This window comes from Ursus americanus, chromosome 13 (genome assembly GCF_024610735.1).
Source record: "Ursus americanus isolate L20-20 chromosome 13, mUrsAme1.1.p, whole genome shotgun sequence".
NCBI classification, from domain to species: Eukaryota; Metazoa; Chordata; class Mammalia; order Carnivora; family Ursidae; genus Ursus; species Ursus americanus.
In genome coordinates, this window is record NC_142139.1 from 474,605 (window position 1) to 495,978 (window position 21,374).

The following is a 21,374-nucleotide window of genomic DNA, read 5'->3' on the forward strand; positions in this document are numbered from 1 at the left end:
ACAAGAAGAGTAAAAGATCGGTAAAAAGAGGAGAAAGCGATGGAAGAGATGTGAGCATGCCCGCCTTCCAAGGGGAATCATAGTGAAGTGAAAGATGGTTTAACTGATGGAAGAGTGGTCTTGAGAAGGAAGAGCCAAGTATCCAGAACACAAGTAGTCCATAGATGAAGAACATGAGAACACTAGGACCAGAGGAAGATCACAGAAGCTGGATGAGGTGTGCAGACAATATGCCTTGCTGGGAATTGTTCTGTACTGCAGAACAGATGTGTTTCTGTGGGGTCATGGAACTCAGTTGCATGGAGAAATAAGACCCAGGAGTGACCATTGTTAAGGCCATTAGGGAAGGGCATTCACCACCTTTAAGGAACCACGCTTCCTAAAATTAAAATGAAATGCATATTGAAGTTCAAATCAGAATGAATTGGAGGACAGAAATCAATGGGAATGCTGTAAGGTCATTTGCTGGGTCTACCAGTCCTCAAATTGGAATATACCTACAACTGTCTTAGAAAAAGGATTCAAAACAAGTTTCATCCTTTTCTCCTTAAAATTAGTATAAATAAAACTAGAAGCTAAAAAACAACTAGAAGCCCCCCCCCCCCCCAGCCAACTAATATAACCTGGTACTGTAGCTGGATGAAAAAAGAATGATTATGTGTGAAGCAACACATTTCAGAGAGATGACAATCTGATCTGTGTTGGTCAATTACCCAAAGACAGATTCTGCAAATTTCCTCCAAAACTTTAAAAAAATATTAACCACTTCATGTGTTGGAAAATAGTTCCTTTTGCTTATGGCAAAATATTTTTTGATTTGTCATCACAGAATATAATAGAACAGCCATTTATATGCCATATATGTATTAAAAAATGAAATCGCTATAGCAAAACGTTCCTGAACCATGCTTCGCTTTTGGACTATGGGACTTGAGGAAGGTGCTGGTAAAAACCACATATGAATCATTTTCTCAAAGCTGCCTGAATTCTAAGATGTCTTATAGGAAGAGAGGAGAACAACTAAAACTGAGGTGTAAGGTCTGAGGTCTCCCACTCTCAACGTATTACAGGTGATCCCAAGCAAATGCAAGTTGATTTACTAATTGTCTCTCAGCAGTGGAGTTAGAGCTCTGTACAGAGTCCTTCCTAGTAAAATTCCGGGTCTGGTAATGAAATGTTCTATGAGATGTCCCATGAAATCTTCTGGTTAGAAGGTAGACTGGGGTTGTGTTGATGGAGACCTGGTTTGTTTTCTCAGTCAAGAAAATGAAGCAATGTCTTCTAGTTTTCCATGAAGCCTTTTTAAAATAAACCGGCCTGTGATGTTCAAGCTGGATTAATGTGGTTTATGAGCTTATGGCCATCAATCATGTGTTTTCAATTTCCGGTGAGGCACTGTTAATATAAAGGAAATTACTATCTCTGCCTTTTAATCAGCATGGATAACGCTGAAGGACCCGTTGTTTATTCTAATTAATACTGAAGTTCGTATTCCTTTTTGGTATGCAACTACTATTCTATCCATTGTTTTCAGTTCTTTTAAGATGCTCTTTTCCTTTACAGATTTAATATGTGAAGCATGTATGTGTTCCTTTAAGGTGTCAGTGAAAATCATTCTTCTCATCTGTGCTTAGATGGCTGTGGCAAAAGGCTTTAGAAATTCCTATTTCAGAGATTTGTATAATGCTGCCAGATCATGTTGGAGAATGATGAAATAATGAAGCAGAAATAATCTGAGGATAATACCTGAGAATGAAAATGTAAGAAGTATTCACAATGTATTATTTCTCCAATCCTAAATATTTCCAAATAAAAACAGATTAAAGACAGGTTTGGAAGGAATATAAATGATTAGAAAAATACATAAATTTGGAAATACACTGAGGAAAGCATATAGAAGTACCAAGAATCCACAGTCCTTTAAGATTAACCACCTAAGCAAAGTAGGAGAGGAAAATCTTTCTGAAATCTTTTCAGAAATGGAATAAAAATAAAAGCAGGAGCATAAAGACACCTGAAAAAGACTTAGAGCATAATTAGAATCACATACATGAAGGGTCGGTGCAACATGGTGTGACAGAAAACAACAACGTTGGCAACAACAGCAACGACAACATTATTTTTCTATTTGTAATTATCTCCTGACATGGAACAGAGAAAAGTCGAGTATAGGGAGGGTATATCGTTTGCTAAGAAGGGTAATGGATACAGATGGGAATTAGCATGTTTGGAACTATTTGAGTTATAGGAACGGTACTGTAGTTGGAACTCTAGGAACAGTACTAAATGTGCCTTTGAAAATTGTGGGTGCGTGCTCATTGTGGAGCAGAGAAATGGATCAAGGAAGGGCTGCAAGAAGGAAAGGTGGGGAGGGAGAAGGTGAAGAGGGAGAGAGATGGACATAATTACCTGGTTGCTGACTTGAGAAGATGTGCTAAAGGAGTTCTATGTTCTGAGAGGCAAATTCTCCCTTTCGACTAACCTACAAAGTCCTCGAGAAAACCTACACTTTTCATTCAGGACATATGGAAAAAGTGATTATATGAAGTTAGTTAAAAACCAGGTCACATAACTAATGGTAAATGAAAATGGAGAATCCTGGGAACGGGCTGTCATTAAACATGCGGGGAGTAAGAGTCACTCACGGACTGCTGTGCTGGGGGGCTCGGACATTATGCCAGGCACTTTAACAGACCACAAAGATTACCTAAAGATGGGAAGGTGAAATCATTTCAAAAGGAACTGTTTCTTTGAGGTAAGGAATGAAGAAAGAGGACTGGAGGAGAACAGGGAAGTGCAAAGGGCTCTCCACCAGCAAACTGCCAACTAGGAATGAAAAAGAATAAAACGGTTCAAGTCAAACCGAAGAATGGTTTCAATTTTCTTTGAACAGAAGATAAGCCTGTTGGGCTGAAGTGGAGAGAAGCACTCTCCTAGCCCTCAGTTAGTGCACTCTCTCTCCTTTGTTAAGGAACTTGCATCTTTGTAACCAGCAGAAATACTCCTTGGTGCCAGCAAGCTGCCAGAACCCCGAAGTGACTTACTCGGGGTAAAATTATGAATGGCGTGTTTGTTATGGGCTGACTCGTGTCCCCCTCTCAAATTCCTATGTTAAAGTTCTAACCCCCAGTACCTCCGGTTGGGACTGTATTTGGAAACAGGGCCTTTAAAAAGCTAAATAATGTACAGCGAAGGTCCTACGGGTGGACCCTAATTTATTACGAGTGGTGCCCTTATATAGAGGGAAGTCACATGAAGACACTGGAGGAAGATGGCCATCTTCGAGCCAGGGAAAGAGACCTTAAAGAAACCAACCCTGCTGACACCTTGATCTTCTAAGCCTCCAGAACTTCGGGAAAATAAATTTCTGTTTTTCAGTCGCTTAGTCTGTGGTTGTTTGCTATGGCTTCTCTAACAAACTCATACGTTTTCTTTCCGCCTTTCTCCCCCCAACCTCTCACCACTTCTAAATCATTTGTGGCAGGTATCATGAAACAGAACTGATATCTGTCTTCTGTTACCTAACTTAGATCCACCGTGAGCCCGATGCATGTGCACTTCACATAGCTTCTCCTGGCGCTGAAATGGCTAATTTAATCTGGTATCTCCTACTGCTTACCTCCAGCAGAGAGAGCCCTGGATTCTGTCAACTCCCGTGTCCTAGCTGTCAACCGAAAGGACACAAAGAAATGCTTGTTCTTAACGTGTTCTTTGGGTTTTTGGAAGGGTGTTTTCTTTTTAGAAAAAGCTTTACAGCTGACGTTACCAGCTGAGGACATGGGCAGAATGGGAGGTTTGTGGAAATGTTTGCTAGGATAGCAAATCTATGGGGATACACAATACTCAAGCCTAAGAGTATACCCTCTGATGTCCATCACTCTGTTAACTGAACCTCTCTGTTCATTATTGTACATGGTCAGGCTATTTGTATTTGATACTGATAAAGTTAGTTCTGCAAAACACTGAAATGTTTTTCTCCTTCGTGAAAGAAAGGAGGCTGTTTTCCAGCATAGTTTGATGTTAAAGGAATTTGGAATTATATAATGAATAGTATATGTATGCATATAAACTACTTTTACTGACTAGACTCTTTAGCTTACGGGAATACTGTATCGAGAATATGTATAACAGGGAGTCCGATATATTATTTTACTTGTGGCAGGGCTAAGAAATGTTTTTATTTAATGAATTATGGAAACTTTTCAAGCACAGTTTAACTCATTCAGCAATAGATCAGTAGACTTCATTTAGTGCTGAGGATACTGATATAGTCCTGAAGACGTTCACTTTGTTCCGCAGATTTAAACTAAAATCTTTCCCATGTGTGTCGGGACGAGGGGCAGAGTACCAGGGTAGGACTCGGGAAGTCTAAATTCCAAACCTGGTTCTCCCCTTTCATGATTTTGACTTTTACCAAGTCACATCAGGTGACTTCACAAGCTGAAGACTACACATTATTATTAATATAGGCTATATGATTATGATGCAAAATTAAATAGGAATAGAAGACAAGTGATATTCACTCTCTTACTTTGAGAGCACAAGAATAGCTGCATAAATGGTCAGTTAGCCATTCATCTGTTTCAAAGAATATTTTACTAACCTGTTATTAACTGGTTACCTCTAGTAAAGAGGAACAGTGCTATCAATGGAATTTTCTGCATGGGTTGAGAGATAGTTTTAACAGAATTGCAAATAATAGAAAGTAGAAATAATGAAATAAATATAAATAGAAGCAGGTAGTCCTGGCCAAAGGATTTTTCTCCGCTCCTCTGACTTAGGCTTCGGGAGGTTGGTGGTGTGGAGAATGGGAGGAAGGAAGGGACATGAGGAGAGGACATGAGCAGAGGAATTTGTGCCCACAATATTCGGTAGATGGTGCACCTAAATTCACGATTATTATGTCCTTGAGAGGGTGGGACAGAATGTTCTTCGTATGAACACTTGTAATCATAGTACAGAATACAGTGCTCGAAACCGGTGCTCTTAGATTACAGAAGTGCGAGACATTTTCTGCAGTCGTAACATGAGCTGTCATCTTCCTCAGCACGAGTAAGTGTTCCCTCTGCTGCACCACACCTGCAGCACCATGTGGACCATTTCCACCTTGCTGGCTCCTTCTCACTGTGAATCCACCTTCACTGCAAATTGCTGGATCTGCTCACAGGCAACTGTCTTGTCCCTAGCATCTTAACTTTCTCAGCAACTGAGTCTTTAAATAGAACTTTTAATTTCCTCTCTCTCAGTCTTCATATCTAATCAGTCACCAAACTCTGATGATTATTTTAAGTTTTTCACATTGACCTCTTTCTATTTCATCTTTACCTTCTCTAACATTGACTCTTGCTTACATATCTCTAAAGTAAGATAAAAAACTTTCCTGTCTGTCCTGGAGCATTATTATGAGTGTAAAGTAAAATAATGTAGAGATCGTGTGTTATAAAGGTTATGGAATTAGGAAATTTTTCCCTCATGATTCTGAGCTAGTTTCAGACTGCATTATTGCTTCCCTACTTCAACCATCTAGTGCACGCTGCAGCGCAGAGAAAGACATTCTGTGTATTTTATATGAATAGATATTTATATCAGCAACGGGCACAGAAACTACTGCATTAAACATCACCTTGCACTATAAGCATAAGTTGATACTGTAAGTATTGCTTCCTGTGATTTTCCTTCCTGTTTCCTGTCCCATTAGTGTTCCTATGAAACACTTGCCTAAGCTTATGTCAATGCACATAATTTTTCTTCCCCCCAACTAGAGAGGGCTGGAGCAGGAAGTGGAGGGGAGGGGTGGCTGAAACCAGAGAGAAAGAAATGTATGGACTGAAGTGTTACAAATTAGGAGAATAATTTGATTTTTGAGTGGAGGGGACTCCGTGCTAAACTGATCTTATTGTGGGTCCTTCCACCTGTATCCCTGCATGATACAGCACTTGCAGACAATAATATAATATGTGTGGCTTTGGTTGCTTGAGTGGGGTCAGAGATATGAGGAAAAACTTTGGTGTGTAAGCATAGTCAACTACACAGAGCCCATTAGAAAATTTCCAGTGAGCTTGGGCCACTAATATTTCTGAAATATAGCCTCTTTTATAGGATTTTGTAAGGTTAAATAAAATCACTTGTGCACAATGCCTAGTATACACTAGATGTTGAATAAATAATTCATGAATCTCAGTCATGGATATTTATGGTTGGAAGAGAACTTAGAGATGGTATATATCAAACCTCTCATCTTACAAATAAGACAATGAGCCCAGAGAAAAGTGGTGATTCAAACAAGAGAATGCTGAACTATACCAGGTCTAGCACTCAGCTGTCCCGAGTCCCAGTTCTCCTTCCACTGGACTATAAACCCTTTCGTCTTTTTTGTTACGTATCCTGTGTATCACTCTCCTTCCTAGTTTTCTTTCCTTCCCCTAATCCCTCTGTTGCTCCCTCTCTTTTCTTCTTGCTGTCTGGCACATAAAAAATGTGCTTATTTGGCTTTACAAATCTAGATTTTCTCCAAATACAAGAAACGGTTGCATTTATATCTGTCTACTGATATTTGGCAATGGCACTGTAATTATTGTGGAATTCTTTTAGTTGCTGCAAAACCATTAATTAATACCAGTATGCTTTTGGATGTTATATTAACTAAGGGCAATTTGTTGCGGCAGCTTGTTGTTTTTATTTTTTATGTCTTAAAAGGAGTTTTAGAATGTTAAAAATTGATCTGAACAAAGAACATAAAATGATACAATATATTGAGCTGATTTACAATTTTTAATGATCAGCAACACATTCTTAGTGCACATTTTTGCATTTCTAAAATAGATGCCTCTTCAATTTGGTAACTGCATGCAGTCTTAGTTTACTGATGGATTGTTTTCTAAGAATTAATTTTTAAGTTGATTGCTGGTAGTGGAAATAAATTTTAAGTTGACTGCTAGTACTGGGAAATACTTATTCTTTAAAAACAATATTATGTATTTTGGTTAGTTTAATCTTCAAAAGCCTTTTAATTCAGAATGTGAATAAATAATACAATAATATAATTCAATGGTACTACTGGTAATTAAACAAATAGAAAAATAAGTGAAGAATTCTTTTATCTGATTTACATCCCCCCCTTCCCAAAGTTGGAGCAAAGTATGGAAATGATCAGTATAATAGAGAGGTTAAGAACATGTTCTCCACGGGAGCCTGGGTGGCTCAGTCAGTTAAGCATCTGACTCTTGACTTTGGCTCAGGTCATGAATTCAGGGTCATGAGATCAAGCCCCCATCAAGCTCTGCACTCAGTGGGGGAGTCTGCTTGAGATTCTCTCTCTTCCTCTGCCCCCCCCATCCGCATACGTTCTCTCTCTCTCTCTAAAATAAATAAATAAATAAATAAATAAATAAATAAATAAATAAATAAATAACTTTTTAAAAAAAGAAACACATTCTCTAGAATCAGATTTGCTGGGTTCGAATCTTGACTTTATCATTCAGCAGACTAGGCAATTCCTTACCCTAGCTACCCTGCTACTGCATCTGTAAAATGAAATCATAACAATACCTTCCTCATGTGGTTGTCAGAATTCAGTTGGCTCATCTATTTAAAACACCTAAATCAAGTGTCTGGCACATAACAAGAACAACAAATGCTGTTGCTTTTATAAAGCTATCATAAGCATTATTTTTATTAGTGATCCTAATTAGGTTTATTTTTGTCTCACAAATAGATGAAAGTAAGTGTAGACTGGGATTGCATATTTATGAGCATTAGGTACCAGACATTTTAATACATACATTATCTTGATTAGCCCTCATCAAAACGTTTCAAGGAAAGAAATAGTATTTTGGTATTTTACAAATGCATAATGGAAGGTGAGAGATTAAGTGTGAGAGAACCAGTAGCCAGCAATCCAGGAAACAAACCAGCCTATATCTGACTCCACAGTTCATGTTTTGTTTTGTTTTTTCCCCCATTAACACTGTACAAATATGTCACATGTGTTCGTGTTAGGCATGATGTCAGAAATGTAAGGAAGTCATGATGGCCCTTTTCTTACAAAGAAATCTTTACTTATGGCTCAAGAAACTTAATAGCCAAAATAAATATATATGTGACACAAGATAGTTAAAATACACGTGACACATAATAAGAATCAAGAATAGAGAAAAAATATTTCAAATACCAGAATTCTATGAGCAAAATGTTAAAGTAAGAGAATCTTAGTTTTTTAAGAACCTAATGGTAGAATTACAATTTTCTTCAACTCTTAACTAAATTATCACAGTAAATGAGAGTAAACACTGGTTGCAAAATAAGTAGTTGGTTTATTGTTCTTATGCCTTTTTAGAGTAGCACTGATAAAAATATGGTAGTCACTACCCAGATGAGGCATTTAAATTTCAATTTACATTAATAAAATAAAATGAATTAATTTTCATTTCTTGTTATAGTGACTGTACTTGGTGTTCGTACATTGGGTACATGTGGTTAATGACGATCACATTGGACAGTTGAGACATAGAACATTCCCATTATTGCAGAAACTTCTACTGGACAGCACTAGTCTAGAGTAAGTCAGAATGTGTAATGGAATGACCAAGCAGAAATTTTTAATGCACAAAAGATTGGGAGGGTAGCTGCCAATCCTTTGCAGTTGAATATAATGGAAGGAATGGTCATCTTGCATACCATAGTACTGAATGGGCTCCACGTATGCAATTATCAGCTGTATGAATTTGGGCAACTTTCACCTTCCTGGAGCTTCAGTTTCCTGATAATGTTAAGTGGAAGAAAACACCTTCCACCAGGCCTACTTCCCCAGGGAAATTATGAAGCTCAGTATAGACAATATATAAGAATGTACCTTGTATAATACAAATAATATTCAAACATAAAGTATCATTCTGAAACCTGGTTCTTTGAACTAAGTAGTTCTCTAAAATAACACAGCCCTAAAAACTTCTGTCCAGGATTCAAGTCCAAGTTCTGCCACTTATTAATTTTATAAGTTTGAGACTCAGTTTCGTTTTTCTGTAAAGCAAGAAAACTTCACATAGGTATTATAAGAATTAAGTAATATATATGTGGAAAGAAGTCAATGTAGGTGGGTAGGGGGATGGATGAAATAAATGAGGGGGATTAAGAGCACACACACACATGTAGGTCAATATTAAGTTTAAAAAGATAAATGGCCACTTTTATACCTCTTTACTTTGCTACCACAGGATGCTTTCTGACCTCTGCAGTACTGGCATATATAGTCACAGTAAGGTTCCACATTGACAGGTACCATTTACTGAGAACAGTATGCTAGGTGCTAGGCACTTTTTGGAGTACTTAACATTCATTGCCTCATTTAATCTCTATACAACCACATGGATATTCATTATTATTATTTTCCCTTCATTTTATAGGGGTTGTAACCTCTCTGAGGTTCAGACAGGTTATATAGCCCAAGATAGGTGCCAGAGTCAGCATTTGAACTTGGCACACTAAGAGTCTCTGTTCCCAGTCATTACATTCAGTTGTCTCATGCAACATAAAAGAATACCATGGGTTTATTCATTCATCAACCCATTCCATTTTCCCCTTACTAAATATTTATGGTCCAGTTCTCTCAAAGTTAATAAATGTTATCTAATTCCAAAATCAAGAATCATTTTAACCAGACAAAATGATTTTATAAAATTTTTATGTAAAAGTAAACATGTAAGAATAGCTAGGAAAATTCTGGAAAGAAAAAAGGTAAATGGAGTGGAGAGTTGCCAGTCAGATATTAAAATACATTATTAAGTTTCGTTAATTTAACCTATGTGGTGATAATGCATGAACAGCCAGATAGAAGAGAATAGAAAGTTGACTGAGTCTCAAACACATTTGGGAATTTAGGCTATGATAATTGTAACATTTTAAGTTAGTCTTGGAAAAGATGGGTTATGCAATAAATAGTGGTAGGTAAAATAGAAGAGCATCTAGAAAACAAAACTGTTACCCCATTCCACAGCTCGTATAAATAAACCTCAGATGGATCTAAGTTTTAAATAACAAACACATAAAACCAGTAGAAGAGTTTGATTCAATCTCATCTATCCATATAGAGGGTGATTTTGTAAAACCTGTAATAATTGATACCATTCTCATGTGTGCCTTTGTGTGTTTGTGTGTCCTGAAGTATTGAGAATTTTAAGACAGTGGCCCAGTTTCATTCTTTCCTATGTAGCTGTCTAGTTTTCCCAACATAGTTAATTGAACAGACTGTCCTTTTCTCATTTTATATTCTTGGCTCCTTTGTTGTAAAATAATTGACCAGATTGATGTGAGTTTATTTCTAGGCTGTCAATTCTGTTCCATTGATTGATGTGTCTGTTTTTATGCTAATACCATACCATTTTAATTACTATGGCTTTGTAATACAGTTTGAAATCAGGAAGTATGATACCTCCAGCTATGGTTTTCTTTCTCAAGATTGTTTTGGCTATTTGTGTGTGTGTGTGTGTGTGTGTGTGTGTGTGTGTGTGGTTCCATACACATTTTAGGATTGTTTGTTCTATTTCTGTAAAAAATGCTATTGGAATTTTGATAGGAATTACATTGAATCTGTAGATTGCTTTGGGTAGTATTGGCATTTTAACATATTAATTTTTTCAATACATGAGCATGGAGTATCTTTCCATTTATTTGTGTTGTTTTCAATTTCTTTCATCAATGTCTTATAGCTTCAGTATACAGGTCTTCCACCTCCTTGGTTAAATTTATTCCTAGGTATTTTCTTCTTTTTGATGCAGTTGTAAATGGAATTGTTTTGTTTATTTCTCTTTCTGATAGTTTGTTATCAGTGCATAAAAATGCAACAGATTCCTGCATACTGATTTTGTAGCACTTGTTATAGATTTCATAGGCTAAGCTTAATTTTTCTGTGAGAAATCCACGATTTCTGAACCTGGTTCCAATCTTTTCTGCACCTGTGATTGCAGAATGAGAACTATTAATGAGTAATCTGTGGAGAAATCTTTTCAAGTGATTGCCAAGCACTGAAAGGCTGCAGACATTTCCTCCAAAAGTGCTACCTTTTCCAAAAAGGAGTAAACACTTCCTCTTCTCGAGTACCCCTGGCAAACCAGAAAGAAATACACAGAAATTTTCTAGGCTTACACAGATGATTGCCATCCACTGCCACCCACAGAGAGCAGGGAGAAGAGTTAATCAGAGAATTGTAACCAAGTGGCATCTGCACTCAATGCAAAGCTCAGGTGTAGGAGTCGCTCCTGATTGTGGGTCATAGCACCAGGTGGGATAGAAGTTAATGAGATGGAGCAGCTATTAGTTTCTTTAAGTCTCACTATTTCAATTAGAAATATTTCATGGCAATATTATTCTTATCTATCATAAATTCCAGGTATTTTTTTGACTTTGTTTTGATCTTAGTTCTTTTCCTTGAAGACATCGAGGTTTTTAAAGACCCAATTCATATAAATTTTCATCTATCCTGATGGGATGAAGTATTTGTATAATTTCCAAAATAAAAAAAAGTAGGTATGTTCTAATGATGCTCATTGATTCATCAGCCAAAACACAAACTGTTCTCAAAATATATGAATGAAAAATGTTGATAAATTATCATGAACTTATATATAAAAGTACTAACAATATTTATTTTTCTTTGTGGGGGAGATATTGTGTGATACAAGACAAAAACTTAAAATGATATTTTAAAATTCTTGATTTTCATTTCCCTAGAAAATCTACTACTAAAATATTGGTTTTATACCTGCATAAACTTTAGGTTTATATATATATATATATATACACACACACACACACACACATATATATATACACCTATATATATATAAGTATACCCATATCTAAAATGTATACCTATAGCATACATTTTAAAGGAAAGAACACATGAGAAGATATGTATTTCTTAAAATATAGAGATTTTAAAAGGGATATATGGTTTTATCATTAATAATGTGAATAATAATATTATTATGCCAAATTATTAGGGAAAGATGCATGGAAATAAGTGGAAAGGTGTCATGGAGGCACAGAAATGAGGGAGGGACACAAAGATAGGAAAATCACTGAATTATATACTAGCTTGTACATTTACATAATGTATTAGTATTTGAAGTCTAAATCATATAGAAAATATCAAGTTTTTTTATTGCAACAAAATAAAGTACATAAAGATAAAACAATTGGTTATGGGTAAAGAGTGAGACACAAAACTTTTGGTTTATTTACAAAGCCAGCATTTCAGCAGATTCTCAATTAATTTGAACGCTTGCCACTGCTGACACTGCACGGCGAGCTCTCTTTTAGGAAAATGTGCACATGCTGTGTTACTTTCTTTGCTACAGCTGGGTAGCTAAAGGAAGACAATTGCTAGGGGAAAAATCAGATTAATAGCATAAAATGTGATGGAAATATTAAAACACAGAGAAAGAAATGTGCTATCAAATTATTGATTCACCTTGTTTTAATGGATATTTTCCAAGAATAAGAGGCTTATAGGCTAAATCCGAAAAATTGAAAGTAACTCTTTTTCCCCTTGTGGTTGAGCTGTTGTTGTTACTTTGGTTAAATGTAGTCACAGGAAATTTTCCATTTATATTTTTTGTTAAATTAATGCGTGGGAAGAAAACAAAAAACTCTAGGCTGTTTGGAAATGGATTTTATACTTAATGTAATATATCTCGACTATAAGTCCTGATAAAATCTACAGTCAGCTTAAAGACAAATCGTTGATTTATTAAAAGGAGTAAAGTGAGAGTCATACGTAAATGTCTAGATATGAGTTCTGCACTTAGTTTTACGTTCTACATATTGAAAAAGCTAGAAAATGGCTCAAGAAGAAGGAAATAGCAACAGGAATTAAATGCCTTCTTTGTAAAAGGCATGATGCTGGGCATTAGAACTACTGAATTTTAACACAAAAGGTCCTTTTTCAAACCTCCACAGTCTTAAGTAAGCAGGGACTCTGAAAGTTAAAGAGATGTGTCTAGGATCACACTGATAGGGCAGGAACTAGAATAGAGATCATTGATGGGGCAACTCACTTGGTTAAGCGCCTGACTATTGATTTCAGCTCAGGTCATGATCTCAGGGTCTTGAGATCAAGCCCCAGGTCGAGTTCCTCAGTCTGCTTGAGATTCTCTCCCTCCCTCTCTCTCTGCTGCTTTCCCTGCTCTCTAAATAAATAAATGTCTTTAAATTAAAAAATAAAAAGAGTAGAGATCATTGACATCCAAGACCCCTCTTTTTCTGGTCAGCCATGGGATCAAGACCATACAGCATGTACAATCTATCATGCACATGGCCCTGTATTCTAGGCCTTCCTAGTTTTTATTCCAATCATCTAATATTCTGTCTCTATCTGTAGACTTATTTATCTTGGCCACAGAGTTGATTTTCTTCTTATTGATCAGTTTTGAATGAGCTAGTCCCGATGACAGAGCTCTGTGGCATGCCCCTCAACGCCTCTGTTTAGACTGACATCATTCTCTTCATCAGCACACATGGAGTGTCCAAATTCAATCAATACTAACATGATTTGCAACAAGGCCATTTTTCTCTCTCTTTTTTTTTAAAGATTTTATTTATTTATTTGACAGAGAGAGAGAGACAGCCAGCGAGAGAGGGAACACAGGCAGGGGGAGTGGGAGAGGAAGAAGCAGGCTCCCAGCGGAGGAGCCCGATGTGGGGCTCGATCCCATAACGCCGGGATCACGCCCTGAGCCGAAAGCAGACGCTCAACGACTGAGACACCCAGGCGCCCCACAAGGCCATTTTTCTTTATCTGATTTGTAAGAATATTACAAGATAGCAATTTTTTTCTGATATCAGACAAACTTTGTCAGTGGTCTTTCTACAATAGGAACTTTTAATATATCACCTTTGATGAATAAATTAAAGTTGATCTGATATAGTTCTTATCATTGTTTTCATTCTCTATCAAGCCACCATTTATTTTTCTTATAGGTGAATTTAATAATTATAATTCCTTGAAGTATTAAGCTATGTTTTATGTCCAACTCATATATCTATTATTAAATATAATTTATTTTCTTTCCATCTTGCTAATCACTGGTGTTCTGGAATTTATTTTCTACATAATTACTCCAAGATGCCAGCAGACTTACACATATACTGTGGGATATATTTTGTCATTGCCAAGAATTTAATATCATAGGAGAATGTCACTACGTTTTTTTCACCCACATTGCCAAGGAAGTAGTCAATTTATGAGAATATTCAGTGGGAGAGATGGATAGCTACTCATTTCTGTTTCCAAAGTGTAGCTTTCAAATTGTAGCTGTGTAGATTTAGTTGTAGATAACATCCTAACTCAAATAAGCATTACGATGGCTTCTGAGACAGTATCTATAGTTTTCTTACTTCTCGATACTTGAGGAAATAGAATACTGACAAGACTGAAAAAACGTCAAAGAACATATTTGATTTCTTTTACCAAAACATCCTAAATACGAAATGTTAACAACCTATACTCATTTCCTCCTTATACTGCATTTGATTTTAATAAAGAGTAGCAGTAAGCAAGGGATTCATGAAATTTTAGGTTCTGATCAGATCTGTCATTCTAAAATACATTTTTTAAATTGCAAATGTATTTTAAAATCAGCTTGTGAGTTGACGGCTAAATATTTAAAATCTGACTTTTTATTTGCCAACATAAAAAGATACAGTTTCAAATTTTGTTGCATAATTGTTATGACTTCAAGTAGATTGCTTTCATACATAGAGTTTCAGCCACAGGTAGCCAAAATCTGTGACTATACCCATGAGTAAGTAGAATAAAGTAGACCAGGGCCAGTTTTTTCTTCTAGACACTAAATTATTCTTACACTGGAATGCAAGCATTAATATAACAAGCTCAGCAAACAGAATAACGTTAGAAAAGCAGTCTCTTAAAAATTTGTAAAAATATAATTTCAATTTTCAACTTGAATATTATAACAATGTACAAAATAGTACACATTTCCTGATGGAGAGCTTTGGCAAGAATAATAAGCAATTACTACAAAAAAAAAAAAAAGATAAAACTAATGAGAACCAAGACCCTGGGAATTGTGTGATATTAATTGAAACTTTATATTTTGCTGCTATTTGAGGATAATTTTATTTAAAGTACTTGGATTCCTAAGTTAACCACTTTATTACATTAAAGGTACATTATTATTTCAATATGCATATTTAAATAGATTTATATTGAAAGCCAATGTGTATATAACATACAATATTTTAAAATCTACCACATTTACTATAAATTAAGGATACCTGATTGTGCTATGAGGTACACAAAGTGCTTTGAAGTTGTAAAATACACTTACATAAGACAGAGTTTATTGATGTGATTGCTAACATGTTTTGGAAGACTAGTTCTATATATGTGACTCAAACGTCAGACAATCCTACCCATTACCTCCTAGAGTTTAGTGAGCTTCTTAGAGCCATTGAATTTTAATACTGATTTTCAGTTTCAACACTCCAATTTCAATGATGAGGAAATATTTCTAGAGCTATTAACTTATTTCTCAAGGCTGATATTTAGTTTTTTTTTTTAACCTGGTGCTGGCTAGAACTACTTATTATTTTCAAACTATATGTATACTTAGGTAGTTCATCTGTAAAGATTGAGTGGGGAAGTTAATCCCAATTAACTGAAAGTTTCATATTAGTTTAATTTTTAGGTTGCTAAATTCATTATGGCTTAGACATAGTAATTTATTTTACTGGCTGTTCTTCAGAGAATTTAACATATAATGTTTGAAATTGAGCACAATTCCTGCAGATTGTGGGAGAAAAAGAAATGGCAGTAATGCTTCTCAGTGGTGGCAGAGATCTCAGTGACTTGTCTCAATTTCTTAAGCTTTCATTTATTCTTGTTGATGTGTATTTGGGGGCTCCACTACTCTTTTTAACTAGGAGGCTAGCTAAGAGTTGTTTATGGAGTTTTTTCCCTATAGTCATCGTGGATTTGTATTATCATGTATATCATTCCCTCCTATTTGTCTCTGACGTCCAGTCTGTACTATCGAGATGTATTCTTTAGAAGACAGCATAAAATTAAAGTGCTCATCCAGGGTACGATTTACATCTTTGACCTAAGTTGTCATATTAAAATATAAGAAACATATGATTCCTTGATAAATTAACTGTATTCCAGACCATATCAGACAATATTTAATTTTAGGTACAAATAAAGAAATGAAGAGAACATCCAGCTCTATTTTTAAATTTTAAATTTTTAGACAAAATGAGTGCTACTTCGGAGATTCCGATGATCATTCCAATACATGCCTACAAAAGGAATCCAGGGGCAAGGTGATTTATTATAAGAAGTCCATGGCATGGATGTCATTTTGTCTTATTTTAGCCCAGAACACAATATGACAGAAATATGGGCTGGAACTTTTAAATGTCATACTTTTTTGAAATGTTCTAGAAAGGTCACTCTCTCAGTTTGAATTGGTATTTACACTTTGAAATTGTAGAGTAATGAAATAAAAAGTAAATATTTATGCCTTACTCTCATCAGTTATAGAAGGGCAAAGAAAAAACATCCCCTCTTACTTTTCTTCCCTCTGGGACTCAAATAACAAATAAAAAGGAACACTCACATTAACTTTTCATTTCTTGCTAGACAATATTACATGAATATGAGAAAGAGAACTATCATCAATAATTACTGGACTTATTTTAATTTGTTTAGGCGTGAACAAGAAAAAATTGTAAAAAAAAAAAAAAAAAGATGGCTAAGCCAAAAGAAAGAAATAAAAGATGGGAAACTAAGTGATCAGTACAGAGACAGACATTACTCTGAAATACCTATCATTTATTTAATGTGATGACACCTAAAACATAGCTATAAAAAATTTTACCCCCCAAAGTATCCTGCAATATGAGCAAGATGTTGGAAAAGGAGCTGAAACTACAAAGTAGAAAGAGAAACTGTTCATTTAAGATGTGTGTTTTTGATGTTCTTCTGGGGCTCTGTGTGTGTGTGTGTGTGTGTGTGTGTGTGTGTGTGGTGTGCTGAAGGCATAGTTTAATTGTTTGTGCACTTCATTTTTAAGGTAAGTTTCTTTGAGAGAGAAATAAATCCATAATTATCCATATTATAGGCTGAAATGACTAAATTAATGTGTAGAAGTTCATGCTACTTTTCAAAGACTAGAGACCATGATAAAATGTGAACTGAACATAAATCTTAGCTTCCATTATTTATTGGTAACAGAGGAAAAACATAACAGTACTAAAATGGAATCAATTTGCTACATTAAATTTTAAAACGTGATTGATCTCTGTTGAGTGTTTATAGGTAAGTAGTTTTTAAATTGTTGAGTGCTTCTTAAGGGACGCGTCCATGCAGTAAGTAGTAGCTCTACATAAGTAAATGAGTCGTCAACGGAATAAATAATCGTTGGCATAATCAGCATGACTCTTTTATCTCTGGGAAAGCCTCTCTGATTTGTATTAGGAACACATCAACTGGAGAGAGGAAGATGGAATAGATGACTCTAGGATTCTTTTTAACTCCACAAATTTTTTTAAAAACTCACTTATTGAGTCACATGATGATAGAAAAAAAATCTTAATGAAAAAAACTCTTAATTAAAAAAATCCTTGTAAAATGTCAACATAATAATTTTTAGAGGCTTTTTGTTTCATGTGAATTGTTCAAAAATAAGCTTTTTCTTGCCACCCAGTAAGTCATAGCAGAGCGTTAGTGCAGCCCTCATCTCATAATCAGACATACGCGATGGCTGGGTAGAGACCAGATGGGCCTGGGGGAGGAGGGGAGGCATGTGTAGGGAGAGGGTAAGGTGGATGGATATTAGGGAATTATAGCACATACTGGGAGAGGTTCCAGGGATAAAAGAAGCTGCGGGAAGATTAGAGGACATCAGGGGCATCCTGTTCAACAAAGGACAAAGGTAGCTACAGCCGCAGAAATACAATCACTGGGACTTCAAGTGAAATTTCAGAAGTTTCAGGTGGAGTAATTGAGAACACTCTGCAAAAGGTAGTATAAGTCCTGCTACAAGAAAGTGACTATGTATTCCAGACTGATACTGTACATAGACAGTGCTTATAGAAGACATAAAGAAATTAAAAGAAAAAAATTGATAGAAAGAATGAAAACAAAACAAAAAATAGTAAACGAGTACCAGCAGTACAAGTACAAACAAGTACAAAAAAGAGTAAAGCCTCCAATCATATTATATTAAAACGCCATGACTAGGTCTTCCCCCTCCCTGACGGGCCACTCACATTTGCAAATACTAGGTAAAATCATATGGAACAGTACCTTTCTTTTAGCCTTTAGCTGGTCATGGTACTTGTCACAGGTATCGCCTGGGATCTCTCCCCCCCACAGAGTAACTCCAACAATGGTGTATGTCACAGCCATGACGAGCAGTGGGAAGCAGTACACCAGGACGATGACAATAACGTGGTAACTGCAAGGAAACACACACGTGCTGAAGAGCATGTCGAGATGTAGTTTGTGGAACTTCGAATTCATTCCCTTCTAAGTCATAACCGAAAATTCCAAAGATCATTTCCACATTTTCTCCAAGTCCTCATCTCACAAATCTATCAAGATACCATGTTACTGTCTACCAGTCATCCAAATGCTACCAGTTGGTCTCTGTCAATCTCTGATTCCTATGCAAACACTACAGCTGCAGTGCTGATTGAACTACCCACGTTCCCCCTGCCTAGGGGTTCAGGATGAACGCCATTTCTCTGCTTGGTAATGTGGAATTAATCTAATTAAATTGATCATCAGAGAGAAAGAGATGAGACAGAATAAACCAATCAACTGACAGATATTTTCTCACATGTAAAATTATTCTATATATCTCTGCAACACCAGTCATATTTGAGATAGATTGCTTTTTTATCCAAGTAAAAAATGTAACTAGATACTGTAAGCCACTTTGGATCCACAAGCTATATGACTGCAATTTAAAAATCAGGTATTGACATTTACATGCATTTTTCCGATGTCATGCCACATCCGACAGCATTATTAATTTGGTAAATAACATTCAGTTGTGTTAGTCACACCAGTGTCATGATACTATAAATTAGCAAACTAAATTCTAGGACTTCATAGCTTTTGATCAAAATTATAAGGATGCCATTGGGGAGGAACAGGACAACTGATAATATAATCACACAATTAGAATGTGTATAGTTTTGCATAACTTCTGTCTTAGGAAGGCTTTAAAGTAATTAAAGAATTTGGTACACTGCACTATCTGTTTCTTTGTAAAGAGAATCTTAAAACTCTTTGCCTTCCTGTTTCCTGATAGCTTATTAAGTATTGAGTTACAGTCTGCGGGAAGCCATTCAGTCAACAGATAATTTAATTTTATTATCCTGATTATTTTTATTTTGTTATACAGCTAAGATTTTTTAATATCAGATAGAATAACAGTACTGAGTTTAATAACCTCTGCCTGCTTTTCCGTCAATAAATACTTCTTAATATTTTTCTTTAAAAATCTGGATTCTGTGCAGTCAGAGAAAGACAAATACTATATGATTCCACTCATATGTGGAATTTAAGAAGCAAAACAAATGAGCAAAGAAAAAAAAGAGGGAGAGAGAGAGAAACAAATTAAGAAAGAGGCTGTTAACTCTAGAGAACAAACTGATGGTTACCAGAGGGGCGGGGGGTGTGGAGGGATGGGTTAAACTGGTGATGGGGATTAAGGAGTACACTTTTGATGAGCACTGGGTGAAGTATGGAATTGTTGAACCACTATATTGTACACCTGAAACTAATATTATACTGTATGTTAACTAACTGGAATTAAAATAAAAACTTAAAATAAAAAAAAAATCTGGACATTGAGTATAGACCAGTTTGAAAGATGACCATTGTATTTGTATCACTTGTTATTGTTAAAGGGAAAAATTGGACACTACATAAGATTTTGTTGAATTAAAATTTAAATGATCCCAATAAAGAATGCAAACAGAGGCACCTGGGTGGCTCAGTCAGTTAAACCGTCTGCTCTGGACTTTGGCTCAGGTCATGATCTCAGGGTCCTGGGATCGAGCCCCATGATGGGAAGTGTGGAGTCGGCTTGGGATTCTCTCTCTCCCCCTCTCTGGCCTTCCCCCTGGTCTCTCTCTCTCTCTCTCTCTCTCTCTCTCTGTCTCAAATAAATAAATAAATCTTTAAAAAAAAAATGCAAACTGGGCAAGCAGTTGCCCAGTTATGGGTTTTGTTTTGTTTTGTTTTTCTTTTTTAAAGATGGGTCCAAAGTATGAAATACCAAACTCTACCATTATAGCATTCTTATTTCCTTTCCAACCTAGTGTTTACATTTCTTTAATGGTAAAAGAAAGGACCACAACCAAGAGCCTACCAGCACTGCCTTTCTCTGGCCAGGATTTTAAAAGGGCAATCAACACCTTTGGGCTTCAGTTCTTCCCTTCTCATTCTTTTCTCTCTCGGTAATAACCCTGCTTTCGTTTCTGTAATGCTTTCATCTCCAGGGATCTTCTCACTTCCTCCAGGAAACTCTCTAGCTCTACCCCATATAAATGTCATCAAATTTTTCCTATTAGAAACCTTGGTAACTTATAAAACTTATGGACCATATTATATTGTAGTATTTTAAACCATTTTTTAAAAAGATTTTATTTTTAAATAATCTCTACACCCAGTATGAGGCTCGAACTCACAACTCTGAGATCAAGAGTTGCTCTACTGACTGAACTAGCCAGGCACCCCATGTATTTAATATTTTGATATATCTCTTTTCCCAAGTAATGTGTGAACCCTTGAGGGAAATGCTTATGTCTTATTTGCTTAATTGTTACTCCCAACCTGTAGTTTTACAAGCGTTTAATAAGTTGAATTAAAAACTGCAATAGAGAATTAACTTACGTGAAATGTTGTTTGGGACCTTCTGGCCATTGCACGTAGCAAAGAGTACGGCCTGGCATGACTTTAATTCTGGAGTAAAGACACTGAGGGAAGGCAAGTAGGAATGCTAGAATCCAGATGCTTCCAATGACGATCTTGGTTGCTGTGGCAGACAGTCTGGGCTTCAAGGGATCAATAATGGCCATATACCTATATAAAAACAAACAAAACCATTTTGTCTTCTCTCTTGCAATAGACTTAAGAATGGAGTTTTAAAGGAGTCACTCTGAAGCCAGTTAGTGAGCGTTTTCCTTGCGTGGAAGCAGCACAGAACGACAGTCACGGTGTCGTCTTCGGGATCCGGCAGGCGAACCTTCAGATCCTATTCTGTCACGTATTTAACCTTTTGAACCTCAGCTTCATTATTTTAAAAATAGAAATAAGAACACCCACCTCGTAGGGGTGAAGT

The 21,374-nt window shown here is 36.1% G+C and overlaps 1 protein-coding gene across 1 annotated transcript in view; it reads right to left on the minus strand.

Annotated features, from left to right (window-relative positions):
- Window positions 1-21,374, minus strand: part of TACR3 (tachykinin receptor 3) — a 74,566-nt gene that overhangs the window by 20,651 nt on the left and 32,541 nt on the right. The window contains exons 2-3 of the mRNA XM_045798652.2: window positions 20,927-21,115; window positions 18,326-18,476 (exon numbers count right to left, since the gene is read on the minus strand). Of these exons, the coding sequence (XP_045654608.2) occupies window positions 18,326-18,476; window positions 20,927-21,115 (340 nt within the window). The remainder of the gene's footprint in view (window positions 1-18,325; window positions 18,477-20,926; window positions 21,116-21,374) is intronic.